The following is a 12,333-nucleotide window of genomic DNA, read 5'->3' on the forward strand; positions in this document are numbered from 1 at the left end:
GGGAAGGGATATTCTGCAGTTGGGCAGAGCCTGGTGAATGTTCTTGCCTAATACAGTTCTACTTTGATTAGAATAACAAGAATTTACAATAAAGAAACGTGAAATTCAGATGAAGCTAGTAAACGGTCACCCTTAGGAAAATTGTGTTTTTAACAGAGATTACCAGTAAGTCCTCACCTTGTAATGGACAATAAAGTCTTCTTAGTCAGGTTCCTGCATATATTTAGCAAATAGGTATTCGGGAAATGTCTCAAAAATAATTTTTACCTCAGATGCCTAAATGCGTCTTTCATACCTTGTTCTTTAGCCTAGTGTGTCTTTTACATAAAAAGCCATTTTGTGGTGTTTTCAATGTGTGTGATAGTTGGTACAGGAGAAAGTAAGCAGATCTTGGGTCTGTGAGAGCCTGTGTTCAAATGTTCTTCCTCCTCTTACAGTGACCTGAGGCAGATGACTTAAAACCTGCGAGCCTCCCCTTGCTTTTCTTTTGAGTGGGGGTACGATTTCTTTTACTCATTTCACAAACTTTCATTGTGTGCAGATATCTCCTTAGGCACTGGGATCACAGATGATTCAAATTCATCATCGTAGAATTCTCGGGGCAAAAAGGACCTCACCAGGCTCAGAGTTTTCCTCCTTCAGATGAGGACACAGAGGCTCAAAGACAGGATGTGATTTTCTAGAGGTTGCAGTGTGACGAGAAGGTGCACATAGCCAGAACTCTTGTGTGTGAGGAACTTGGCCAGGTGACCCCCAACACTCCCATACGGCATATCATAGTGAAGATCGCCATTTTGTAGGGCAGGACGCCATGGTTCAAAGAGATGCAGTGACGTATTTATTTACCTGGTGAATCAATGATAAAACTGTTGAGGGGGGCCAGGGCCTGGTGCCCGTGTTCCATCCCCCATCCCCCACCCACCTCCAGCCTACCTCCTCCATCACAGCACCCAGTCAATCCTTCTTCACAAAACACTCAGTTTCACCTCTGCTCCAAGTCCTTGCAGGGCACCAGGATTGTAAAGAAAACCTATCTGCAGTCCCTGCCCTTGAGGAGTTTGGTCAGGCAAGATGATTTCTCCCACGGCACAAGATGAGATGGGAGAACAGAGTATACCAGGGCCGCCCAGGAAGGCTGCATAAAGGAAATGTGTTCCTGTGAGGTTCACAGGGTATTTGGGACCCCCCCCACTTCCCCCCCTCCCTCCGTCACCTCTGTTGGTGGGACCACGAACAAGCCCCTCCCCTCATCGGTGTGTGTTTGCAACGGCTACTGGTTAGAAATCTGTGGGAAAGGGTCCAGGGCATCTTGCCACCTCACTCAGTAGGGTCTGTGTTCTCTGCTTTAACAGAAAGGATCCCGCCCTGTCCTCCAGGATCCCATGGCCCTGGAGAGAGGGCTGCAGGGCCCAGGGACACTGCTGACTCTTCAGAACGTGCTGACATGGAGCCAGGTCAGTCCCCTTGTCTGCTCTGATTTTCTGTGTCATCAACTGCAAACCTGTGGTCTTAATGAGAAGTGCCATCTTGGAATCTGAAATCGTGCATGCTTTTTGGTTGAAGGCTTTTGCCACTAAGCAGCATGGCAAGTAGAGGAGGTCAGCCCAAAGTGGAGGTGGCCTTCTCAGGGAGCAGATACAGTAAGAGGAGTGCTGGGTGCTGGAAGCCAAGCCAACAGCCGGCACAGTAGGCAGTGGCAGGCAGGGCCCGGGCATCCAGGTGGGATGTGATGTGGGAGCTGGTGGCCAGGAAGCACCACGCAGGTCCAGGACCACAGAGGCAACAGCAGCCGTCGGGATCATTCTGGGATCCAGGAGATTAGAGGCTGTGTCCAGAGTCTGATGGTCACGTTTTGAGCTTAGCTGGGGTGGGATCAGAGGCACAGTTGAGAGTGGGGCAGGAGGAGGTAAGTGGGTGGCTCCTGGGACAGGTGGGCTGGAGGCCAGGTCCAGCCAGCCAGAGTGGCTCTCTGGAGGCTTTTCTTTATATTGCTGTGCAGAGGAACAATGGAAAAAATAGTACAAAACACCTGGGTTGCATCAGAAAAGCAGGAGGATGTTTCTACCTAAAGAAAGTCGAATCATGATGGAGGCTAGGTCATGGTGAAGAAGGCTGAAGAAGCAGAGGAACCAGGATGCAGGGAGTAAGCCCCTTACTGAAAACCTACTATGAACCAAACACGATCTCTTATCTCCCAGCAGTCTTGCAAGGTGGACGCGGAGTCTCACTCGGCTTAGTTATGCTCTATGAGCAAGTGTATTTCCTGCTCATGCTACATGTCTGACCAAGGGACGTAGAGGACTGTGCTCTACCTAGTGACTCGAGCCAGGCTGATGAGAGCTCTGCTGTGTTTTGGGTAGAACCTGCAGCCACCTTGGTCTCTGTAGCACAAGAAGAGAACCAGAAGATTGAGCACTGGCCCTTAAATGCTTTGGTCCAGAAACGCCACACGGCCTATGGGCCAGAATGAGTCACAGGGTCCAGACTGACTCCTCGGGCTCTGGGAAATGTGGGGAAAATACAGTTATTTGATGAGCAATGATAACTGCTTCTGCCACCGTAGATATTATTTCTGTTTTACGGGCCAGAAAATTGAGGCTCAGAGAAATTAACTGTATTGTCTGAGGTCTTCCAGCTAAAAAGTGCTGAAGCCCAGATCTTACGTAACCTCTGATTCAATCATTTATTTAGCAACTCAACAAGGACACACTGAATGCTCACAATAAGCCCAGCACCCCGCTAGGCTCTGGGGAGATAACAGGGAATGGAAACAGAGCTGGCTTCTGCTGTCAGCCTGAAGCTTGTGTAACTACAGCCTGGGATAAGTGTTCAGCCATACCCCCACATGGCTCTCTGAGGAGATCTGTTAAGATTATTAGCTTTCCATATAGAAGGGCAGGTAAAATGGGGTCATATTTAGTGAGACATTGTGCCAAGTACTTGATTTATGAATCTCATGTAACTCAGGGAACCCCATGAGGTAGTCCTTACAACTCCATTTTTAAGATATGAAAACTGAGGTCCACTCAGGGAGGTAAGATAACTAATCTGAAGGTGAACTCATCCACCACAACCATGCTTGCTTGTAATGCGTGAACGTGAGAAGAAAAAATTCAGTCTCACCCTCCCACACCATTGAAACCCAGGAAATGTGCTCTCTCCTTCCTCCTCTGTACTCCCCATCCCCGCCTTTCTCCCCCAGGTTCCCCCAGCATCCTGTCGGGTGTCACATGTGGACACAGCTTTCAGCAACAACAGAGGGAGCCTCGTGGAGGCCAGACATTGATGGGGGGGAGACGGGGGACCGCTCATCCCATGTTGGTGCCACCCATAGAGCTGGGCCCTGAGTGAGGCTTATTGAACTAAAGGAGAGAGGGAAGAAATTTCAGAAATCTAAGTAGTGGGGTCTGAGTCTGGCAGGGTGAGATTGAATCTGAGCCTTGGGACAGGCAGATTCTTCTGTCTAGAATGTTCTGCTTTTCAGGGCGCCTGGGTGGCGCAGTCGGTGAAGCGTCCGACTTCAGCCAGGTCACGATCTCGCGGTCCGTGAGTTCGAGCCCCGCGTCAGGCTCTGGGCTGATGGCTCAGAGCCTGGAGCCTGTTTCCGATTCTGTGTCTCCCTCTCTCTCTGCCCCTCCCCCATTCATGCTCTGTCTCTCTCTGTCCCAAAAATAAATAAACGTTGAAAAAAAAATTAAAAAAAAAAAAAAAAAAAAAAAAGAATGTTCTGCTTTTCCTCTCTGGCCTCCTCTCCCTCCCGTCCCTCCTTTTGCACGCTGTATTATATTTACACTGACTCCATCAGCTTCTGTCCCCTCCTCGGCTTGTGTATCCACCTCCTCTGTCCCCACACTGGTCCAAGCCATCTTCTCAGGCCTGGATTATTGCAATGGCCCCTTCATAGACTCTGCTACCACTCTCCCTCCCAGGGGTCTGCCACGTCAGATCGGATCACTTCTCTGCTCAAAACCTGCTGTGCACCCCCATCTTTGGCGGAGGAAAGGCCGAGTCCTCACTGTGACCCACTAGGACTTACACCAGCCAGCCCGTCTCCTGTCCAACCCCATCTCTCCTATGCACCCCTCACTCACACCATTGGCCTCTTCACTGTCCATTGAACCATAAACATATTCCTACCGCACGGCATAAGGCAGAGATGCCTTTTTTCCAGTCTTGGGAAAGGCTCTTTAGGCAAAGGAAACTGCAGTGAATAAAGTGAGCAGAGCACGCATGCACCGGAAAGTGCTCAACACAAGTGTGTGAGGCCAGTGGTGTGAGCAAGGTAGAGGAGGTGAGGGTGGGAGGCCTGCACCCACCGCCCCATGCAAGCGGCCACTCTTCCTTCCAGTCCTTCCTGTGCCTTCTTCCACCTGATCTCGTCCATGTGACGTTTCTCTCCACCTGCTGCATCGTCTGTTGCTCTGTAAGCTTGTCTGTGGTCTGTTTCCCTCAGTGGAATATAAGCTCCACGAGGGCAGGGACTTCCTTTGGGTTGTTCCTGCAGTGTTCTTACTCCTGGAACAGGGACTCCATAAGCACATATTGAATGAGCGAATGACTGAACAGATAATTTCACAACAGATTCCACGTCGTTATTTGCTTACACGCTATCGTTTGTACCCTCCTGCCTTTATGTGTGCTGTTCCCCCTTCTTGGAATGGCCCCACTGCCATTCTCCCCTGACTAACCTCGCATTCTTTCTCGCTCACTCACATTGCCCAGGAGGGCGAAGTCCCTGCAGCCCATGGCCCAGGCATTATCCATCCATCCCTGAGAGCCTGAGATTTCAAGGCCAAGCACAGCTCCTCATCCTCGAGCCCCCAGTGCCTGGGGCATAGCTAGAGTCCCATTATTGTTTATTGGCTTGAGTCAAGTGGACCAGAGCGTGTGTAGAATTGCAGCCCAGGGGCCACACCCTCCTCCCCTGCATGTAGCCTCACCCACAACCAGGAGGCAGGGAGCCCTTGTTGCCAATTCAGTCTCCTCCTGCTTACCGCCTGCCTCAGAGATCAGGAAGATGAGGCAAATGGGACACTAATGAAATTCAGAGAGAAAACTAAATTGGGAGGTGTTGCAAACACTGAGGAGGAGGGAGACTGGTTTAAAAGGATCTCTCCAGGATGGGAGGGGGAGTGCAGGAGTGGAGAGCACTGGAGTAGTGTCCCACGTTTCACCTTTGACACCTGTGTGTGGGGTGATCGCTTTAGCTCTAGGGGCTTCACTTTTCTGACTTTAATTTAGGAACCTTTTACTTGATTGACTCATTTGTTCATTCATGCCTTCCCACCAACTTGCCAAAAAAGATTTGAGTGGGTTACCAATCTTAAATTGATTAATTAATTAAGACCCAGAGCATTTAATGCAAAATTAAGGCAGAAAGAAAGAAAAAGGGGAAGGGGAGAGGAAAAGGATTTCCAGAGTCTCTCAGAGAGGGAGTTCCTGGGAAAGGGGTTACAAGCCACTGACCTGAGGGTTATTTATTACAGGTTTCTTATGACACGCCGGTGGGGTTGTGGATGTTAATGACCTTTAGGAATGGAAAAGTTCTGGTCAAATGATAGTAATGATGACCAGTGTTTCCGAGTGCTTTCACATCCACTGTCTGATCCTTCAGTTATGGCGTTGTCTGCTATGTGCCAGGAATCCCCACAGGCACTTTTTCTCTGTCTTGTTGAATGCTAAAAGCACCCTGAAAGGTAGTCTTTTAAAGCCCATTTTCGAGATGAGGTGACTGGGTCATCTCTTCAGCAAATGGTGCTGGGACCAATGGCTATCTACGTGCGAAAGCAGAGAGTGGGACCCTTTCCTCACACCATATACAAAAATTAACTCAAAATGGACTGTTGACCTAAATGTAAGAGCTATAAACCCTTAGAAGAGAACATAGGCATAAATGGTCATGACCTGTAATTAGACAGGAAATGGTTTGGCACACACAAAAAGGAGGAAAAAAATACATAAATTGGATATCATTAAAATTAAAAATTTTTGTGCTTCAGAGGATACAGAAAGTGAAGATGAGCACGGAATGGGATAAAATATTTGCAGTCATAGATCTTAGAAGGGATCGTATGCAGACTCTATAAAGAACTCTTAAACTCAGCAATGAAAAGACAAAGGGCCTAATTCAAAAATGGGCAAAGAGTTTGAATAGGCATTTCTCCAAAGAAAACAACAGAAATGGCCAAGAAGCACATGAAAAGATGTTCAACATTTTTAGTCATCAGGAAAGTTCAAATCAGAGACACTGAGTTATTTGTTTGGGCCCTGCCTTCCTGACAGTGTATGGTCAACACACCTCCCTGAACTTGGCGAAGAGGTTACTGCTGAGTGAGATGCCTGGTCTGCCATTAGGGTTTTGACAGGAAGGGAAAGAAGAAGGAGGAACAGAGAGCGACAAGCATGACAGTAGGGTCCAGCCAGGGACAGACTGCCTGTGGTCTCTTTTCCCAATAATGGGCAGAAATTGCCCTCTGAGAATGCTTTCTGGGGTTAGTTATGCATCTGGCTCTCTTCACAGTATTTCCTAAAGCAGTGGCTCTCAAACTCTCTGGTTTCAGAACCCTATTTGACTCCTCCAAATTATTGAAGACCCCGGAGAGTTTTTGTTTATGTGGATTATGTCTGTTAAAATTTGTCAAAGTGGTAATTAGCACTGGGAAAAAATGTTAAAATCATTATTTATAGCTCATTTAAAGTAACAATAATAAAGCTTATATCAACATAAATAACACATTTTAATGAAAAATGACTTTTCCAAACAAACAAAAATGTATAGAGTGGCATTGTTTTATATTTTGGCAAATATCTGGCTTAACAGAAGATGTATCTGCCTCTACATTCAATCTAGAAAACTCCACTGTATACTCATAAGAGGACAAGGATGAAAAGGGCAGTATTTTAAGTAGCTTTGACCTCACTGGCTTCCTAAAAGGGTCTCAGGGACCTGTAGGGATCTCTGGGCCACACTTTGAAAGCTGGGCACAAGAAGTGAGATCCTTACTGGAGTTCAGCAGGGAGTGCACAAGTGGTCATCTGTCAGTCTGGTAAAGAGAGGAAGGGACGTGAGGACAGTCTGAGTGGAGAGGTAATAGGAATCTGCCTGGACTGAAGCCTGGCTACGAGGCCTCAGGCCTTTGCACATGATACTCACTTGGCCCAGAATGCCTTCTCCCATCTTGGTCTATCGGCAAAAATCTTCCTCGTGCTTTTAAGGTTAACTTTGGATGCACCTGCCTCTGGAAAGCCTTTCTTATCATCCGTGACATCCCCAAGGCTGGGCTGAGCCCTCCTCCACACCCAGCCTACTGATGGGTGCCACTAGGGTGAGCATTGCAGCTGGGGAGTGGTTGGGAGGTTGAGGCCTACGGGTGGAAGCCCTGGGGTCCAGGCAGAGGAGCTGGGCCTTTTGTTACTCTTGTTTTAGAAGTGAGAAGCCATTGGAAGTTTTTGCACAAGTCTCTACTTGATGGTTTACAGATTTATGTGGACAGAGGACTGTGGTCACCAGCAGACAGATAAAAGTCATCCGCTACTAATTCTAATTCACTAGCAGATAAAGTAACGTCACTACTCTAGAGGAGAATGGGAAATGAGGGAAAGAAGGAGGAATTAAACTAACAGCTAACTGAGCACTCACTGTTGTGCCAGGCATGCATCATGTTTATTTAATCATCATAGCAGTTCGGGTATTTCCCCTGTTTTACAGATGAAGAAACTGAGGCATCCTTCCCTCTCCCCTCGCCAAGGACACCTTCCTGCCTGTAAGCGGCAGAACTGGGATTCAGACATAAGTCAGTCTGCTTTTAAAGCTCATGATTGCTTTCGCCACCGCTCCCCAGGGGCTTGGCCCCATTTGTCTGACCTCAAGTGTTTACTGTTACCACACTGCTTTTTAAAGCTGTGTTTCCATCATCTCTTTCCAAATACACTTTTTAGCCCTTGGAAAGTTGAACAGGAACACCAGTTATGCCTCTTTGTTCCACCCTTTTGGAGTCTACCATGGCCACTTCCCCACACACAACAGACAGTCGATGATCTCCTTTGCACTGCCTCCTTTTCATAGAAGACATGGCCACAGTGGAGATATTAGCCAGTGGGGACACTAATGACTTACTGGGTGGTCAGCTCTGCCAGAACTGGCCATCCTGGTTGGTGATCACAGGGCTCAGAACAGATCTTCTTCTTCTCAGGATCATCTTGGAGATAAAATCCTGTATGGCACACCCCAGTTCTTCAATCAATAGTGAGTGTGGCAAGCCAGGCTGATGAGGCTGACTGTACTGTCACATATGGTGTCGATTATGTCAGTTAAGCAAAGACAAATGAATATTTATTGAACTCCTACTATGAGTTGGTATCTATACCGGGCGCATGGCATGTTTCTATCCTCGTTATGAAAACCATTATGTCTGGGACTCGATGAGACCGTTTGGGCACTGGAAAATGGGGATACTCCTGAGACACAAGAGTATCATTTGCTCAGGGACATAGATGTCTTAGTACGTGAAGGGGCTGGGGTTTGAAGCCGGGTCTGTTTGGGAACATTACATTGTCCTCCACATGCAGAGAAAATGCTGAGTCTGGTCTCAGCAGGGACCCGAAAGGTTCAGCAGTGCTGAGCAGTGCCGCAGTGACCCCTGGTATCCTTGTGCTGGCTTCAGGCTTGTGCTTCCCAGACCACCTTTCCTCCGAGGTTCCTTTTCCCGCCCTGAGTTTGCACCTTCAGCTTTGACTCAGAGCACCTGGAATGCCCACCACTCTACCATGCCACCATCGTCTTTCAGCACCGAGCATCTCCTTGGTCAAAGTTCCTGGGCCGCTTGAATACACAGATGGTCTTAGGGAGAAAGAGGTAGGAGCAGGTCACTTAAGATGAAATCCGAAAGGTGTCACAGGAGTTCCCTATTTGCTCAAAAAAAGAAATCCCTATAGGTGACCACTTTTGGTCTCAGTCTTTGATGCTTCTTCAGGAAGCCATGTGAGGACACCAGCCCTTCCCCGGGCCTGCAGGGGTTGGGGTGGCAGAGTGACACAACCACTGCTCCAGACGTCACTGTCCTTCTGAAACCCCCATCACATCCTTACTTACCTGTCCCCATCCTCGGGTGGTGCTGCTGCGCAGTCCGGGGTGTGCAGGATGATCAGAGAGCCATTTGCAAGCCAAATACCTGGTTTATTTCCAAACAGGAAGGTCAATGTCATTATCCTCGGTGAATTCAATGACCAAATCCTCATAATGGTAGAGCTCTCTTCCTGGTGCTAATTGTATCTTCAGCTGTACATCTCAGTGGCCAGTTAAACCAAAGCAGCAGATCATGGCCTGAAGGCCCTTTTCTGAGGCTGTGAACCTCTGTCGCTGTACTACTGCCTTGACTTACCTGCTGTGAAATGGATGCCTTTAGACATCTTCCACCCCCCACTGCTTTTGTGAAAGCTCCCTTGGTGGAAAAGAACGGTGAGTCACCATCTATAAGCACAGAATCCTTTGCCTCTTTGGATTCTAACCATGGTAGAAAAGCCGAGTGTGCAGAAAACGCTCCAGGGGTGAGAACAGACATTTGTTGAGTACCTATTATATGTCAGCCACTGAGCTAGGCATTTCACAGTCCATTTAACCCTCACAACTACCAGGGAGGTAAGCATTGTTATTTCTGATTCACAGATGGGGCCATGGAGCCTCAGAGAGGGTCAATGACTTTAAGTCACACAGCTGGGAAGTAGGGGGGAGCCTGGAATTGAATCAAGGTCAACTGCTACAAAACCCAACTTTCTCCCACTGGGTTGAAAATAATAAAAAGAAAGAACTACAGTTTGTGGCATGCTTACAACACTCCTGACTTGTACTAGCTCATTTAATCCTTACAACAACTCAGTGATATTAGGTACCATTATCATCCCCATTTCGTACATGAGAAAACCAAGGTATAGAGGAGTGCTTTCAGAATGAAGGATTTTCCAAAGGGTATTCAGAAGGTAAGCCCCAGCGATCTGTCACTGCTTGCTGTTCTGTTACAAATACCTATTGTCTAAAATAAGCACGGGCCTTACTCATAGAATGCACTTACTATTTGGTTATTGATAATGAACTCCATGGTATTCTTACCTGCCCACTGGAACACCTATTCTGGTCGCTGTTGACAGCCTAGACTAGCCATTGAGCTGTCCCTTGCCATGGGAGACTTCTGATAGGTCAGAGAATCCTAGTGCTAGATCCCAGATGTTAAGAGTCCAGAATGTGGGCTCTGGAATCAGATGAGTGGAGACCACACATGGCTTACCAGCTCTGGACTCTGGGCAAAGCTACTTAATCCCTGTCTTCTTCAGTTTCCTAATATGTGAATTGGGTATAATAAGAGCCCATACCTCAGTGAGCTGTTGCAAAGATAAAAAATCATGTAAAATGCTGATAGTCAAGGGTAGCACAAAAAAACAGGTGCCCAATGGATGTGATCTGTTGTATTATAGAATATGAGTTAATAGAGTTGGACTTAGGAGGTGATCTAGTTCCACCCTTTCACCTGCAGATGGGGGAACTGAGGCCCAGAGATAGGCAGTGATTGGCCCAAGTCACAGAGCATTTTAGCTTTCTCATTCCAACACCAAAGCTTATTCCAAAACTGTAAGCCAGATTTAGAACAACAGTTTGGAGAAGCCCATACATCAGCCCTTCCATTTCTAGAAGTTTTAGTTGGTTATCTTTCAGTCTGCTTTATGTTTTTTGATAGTCTGTTCTTGGCATACTTTGACTACTTGTATATATTTCTTTAAATATTGTACACATTTCATTTTCTGAATCTGATCATTTTAGTACCCGTAGCATTCCCATTTCTGATTCATTTGTTCATTGCTTCTGCTCTCTCTTGCTTGTGGTGGCTTGTTTCTTCACGTGCTCTGTGATTTTTGTTTTCAATTGTGGATTTATGATCGCTAAAATTTTGTGAGATTCCTTTGAGGTCTCAGCTGAAAATTCACTGCTCCAGAAAGGATTTGCATTTATTTCTGTGAGGTACCTGGAGGAACCACCACCTTGGGGTTACTTTAAATTAAATGCTTGGCTTGGAGTGTGTGTGTGTGTGTGTGTGTGTGTGTGTGTGTGTGTGTGTTCCTGGCCACAAGGTTAATACATAGTCAAGTTCCAGACCCACATGAGGGCCATTGTGTGATTGGAAATTCTCAGCCTTTTAAAATTTTTCCTTCCACTCTATCCGGGCCTAGGGTCAAGTTTCCTTCCTGCCTCCTTCTTCAGAGTGGGATTTTATGTTTTTCTGATTCACCTTTTCACCAAAGTGTAAATGTTTTTTTTTTTTTTCTAAGTCTTAGCTATACATGAGAGTCTCAGTTTCCCTTCCATCTTCTGCAGGACTGTGACTTTCCTTGGCTCTTTAAAAGCCCCAGGGGCACCTGGGTGGCTCAGTGGGTTGAGTGTCAGACTTAGGCTCAGGTCATGATCTCAGAGTTCGTGAGTTCAAGCCCCACATGGGACTCGCTACTGTCAGCACAGAGGCCACTTAGGATCCCCTGTCCCCCTCTCTCTGCCCCTCCTCCACTTGCACTGTCTCGAGACCTTTAAAAAAAAAAACAAAAAACTAAACATCCCGGGTCACTAAGAAGCAGGAGATATCTCCAGGCTTGTCACCCACTCATTGCTTGTAACTTGTGAATTTGTGCTATCTCGTGGTTATTCTGACCGCTAAGGATTTCCATCTCTTTCCTGACTGCTCAGCTCTATATTTAAAAATAAATTTGTTTGTTTACTTAATCTGGCATTTTTCTGTATACTGCATTAGGGTGAGTAATCAGCTACACTGTTGGAAATAGAAGTGTAGAGCGGCCACCCCTGTCCTTCCTTGGTGTGAGCATGGGACTTCATCAGTTAGGGTTCCCTGATTATTACTGGTTGACAGTTTTTCATATTTTTCCCCTAAGGTCCACAAAGTATGCTCAGAGAGCCGGGGCGGGGGGTGGGGGGTAGTTTCCATACCTTACCCACATCCATACCCACGTCCATCCCTCTTATCATCACCATCTCTTTCTGAGATCTTATCCTGTGCTCATCTCAGCCCTCGAAAGGGCCTAGACCAAGAACATTACTATAGATATTGCCAAATGAAAACTCTGGTTTCATGAAAGACACCCAAAAGGTATCACATTCTGAAGGCATGGCTGCATGCTGTTGTTTGATCCAGCCATCCTTGATGTGGTCTTTGCTAAAGCATTAACCCAGTGCAGCAAAGACAGCACAAGCAACTTTAAATTCATTTGCCCATTAATTCATCCATTCTACAAACATTTACTGAGCATCTACTACATACTGTGCCCAGTTAGGCTTTG

General features: G+C 46.9%; 1 protein-coding gene across 5 annotated transcripts in view; it reads left to right on the forward strand.

Annotated features, from left to right (window-relative positions):
- The window catches only part of TENM4 (teneurin transmembrane protein 4), a 2,911,279-nt gene that overhangs the window by 2,395,531 nt on the left and 503,415 nt on the right, over positions 1-12,333 (forward strand). For all 5 annotated transcript variants that reach the window (XM_045483835.1, XM_045483839.1, XM_045483838.1 and 2 more), the window contains one exon: positions 1,353-1,454. In XM_045483835.1, coding sequence (XP_045339791.1) covers positions 1,445-1,454 — 10 coding nt within the window. In that variant the 5' untranslated portion in view covers positions 1,353-1,444. The remainder of the gene's footprint in view (positions 1-1,352; positions 1,455-12,333) is intronic.

The sequence above is a fragment of the Leopardus geoffroyi genome, chromosome D1 (assembly GCF_018350155.1).
Source record: "Leopardus geoffroyi isolate Oge1 chromosome D1, O.geoffroyi_Oge1_pat1.0, whole genome shotgun sequence".
Lineage (NCBI taxonomy): Eukaryota > Metazoa > Chordata > Mammalia > Carnivora > Felidae > Leopardus > Leopardus geoffroyi.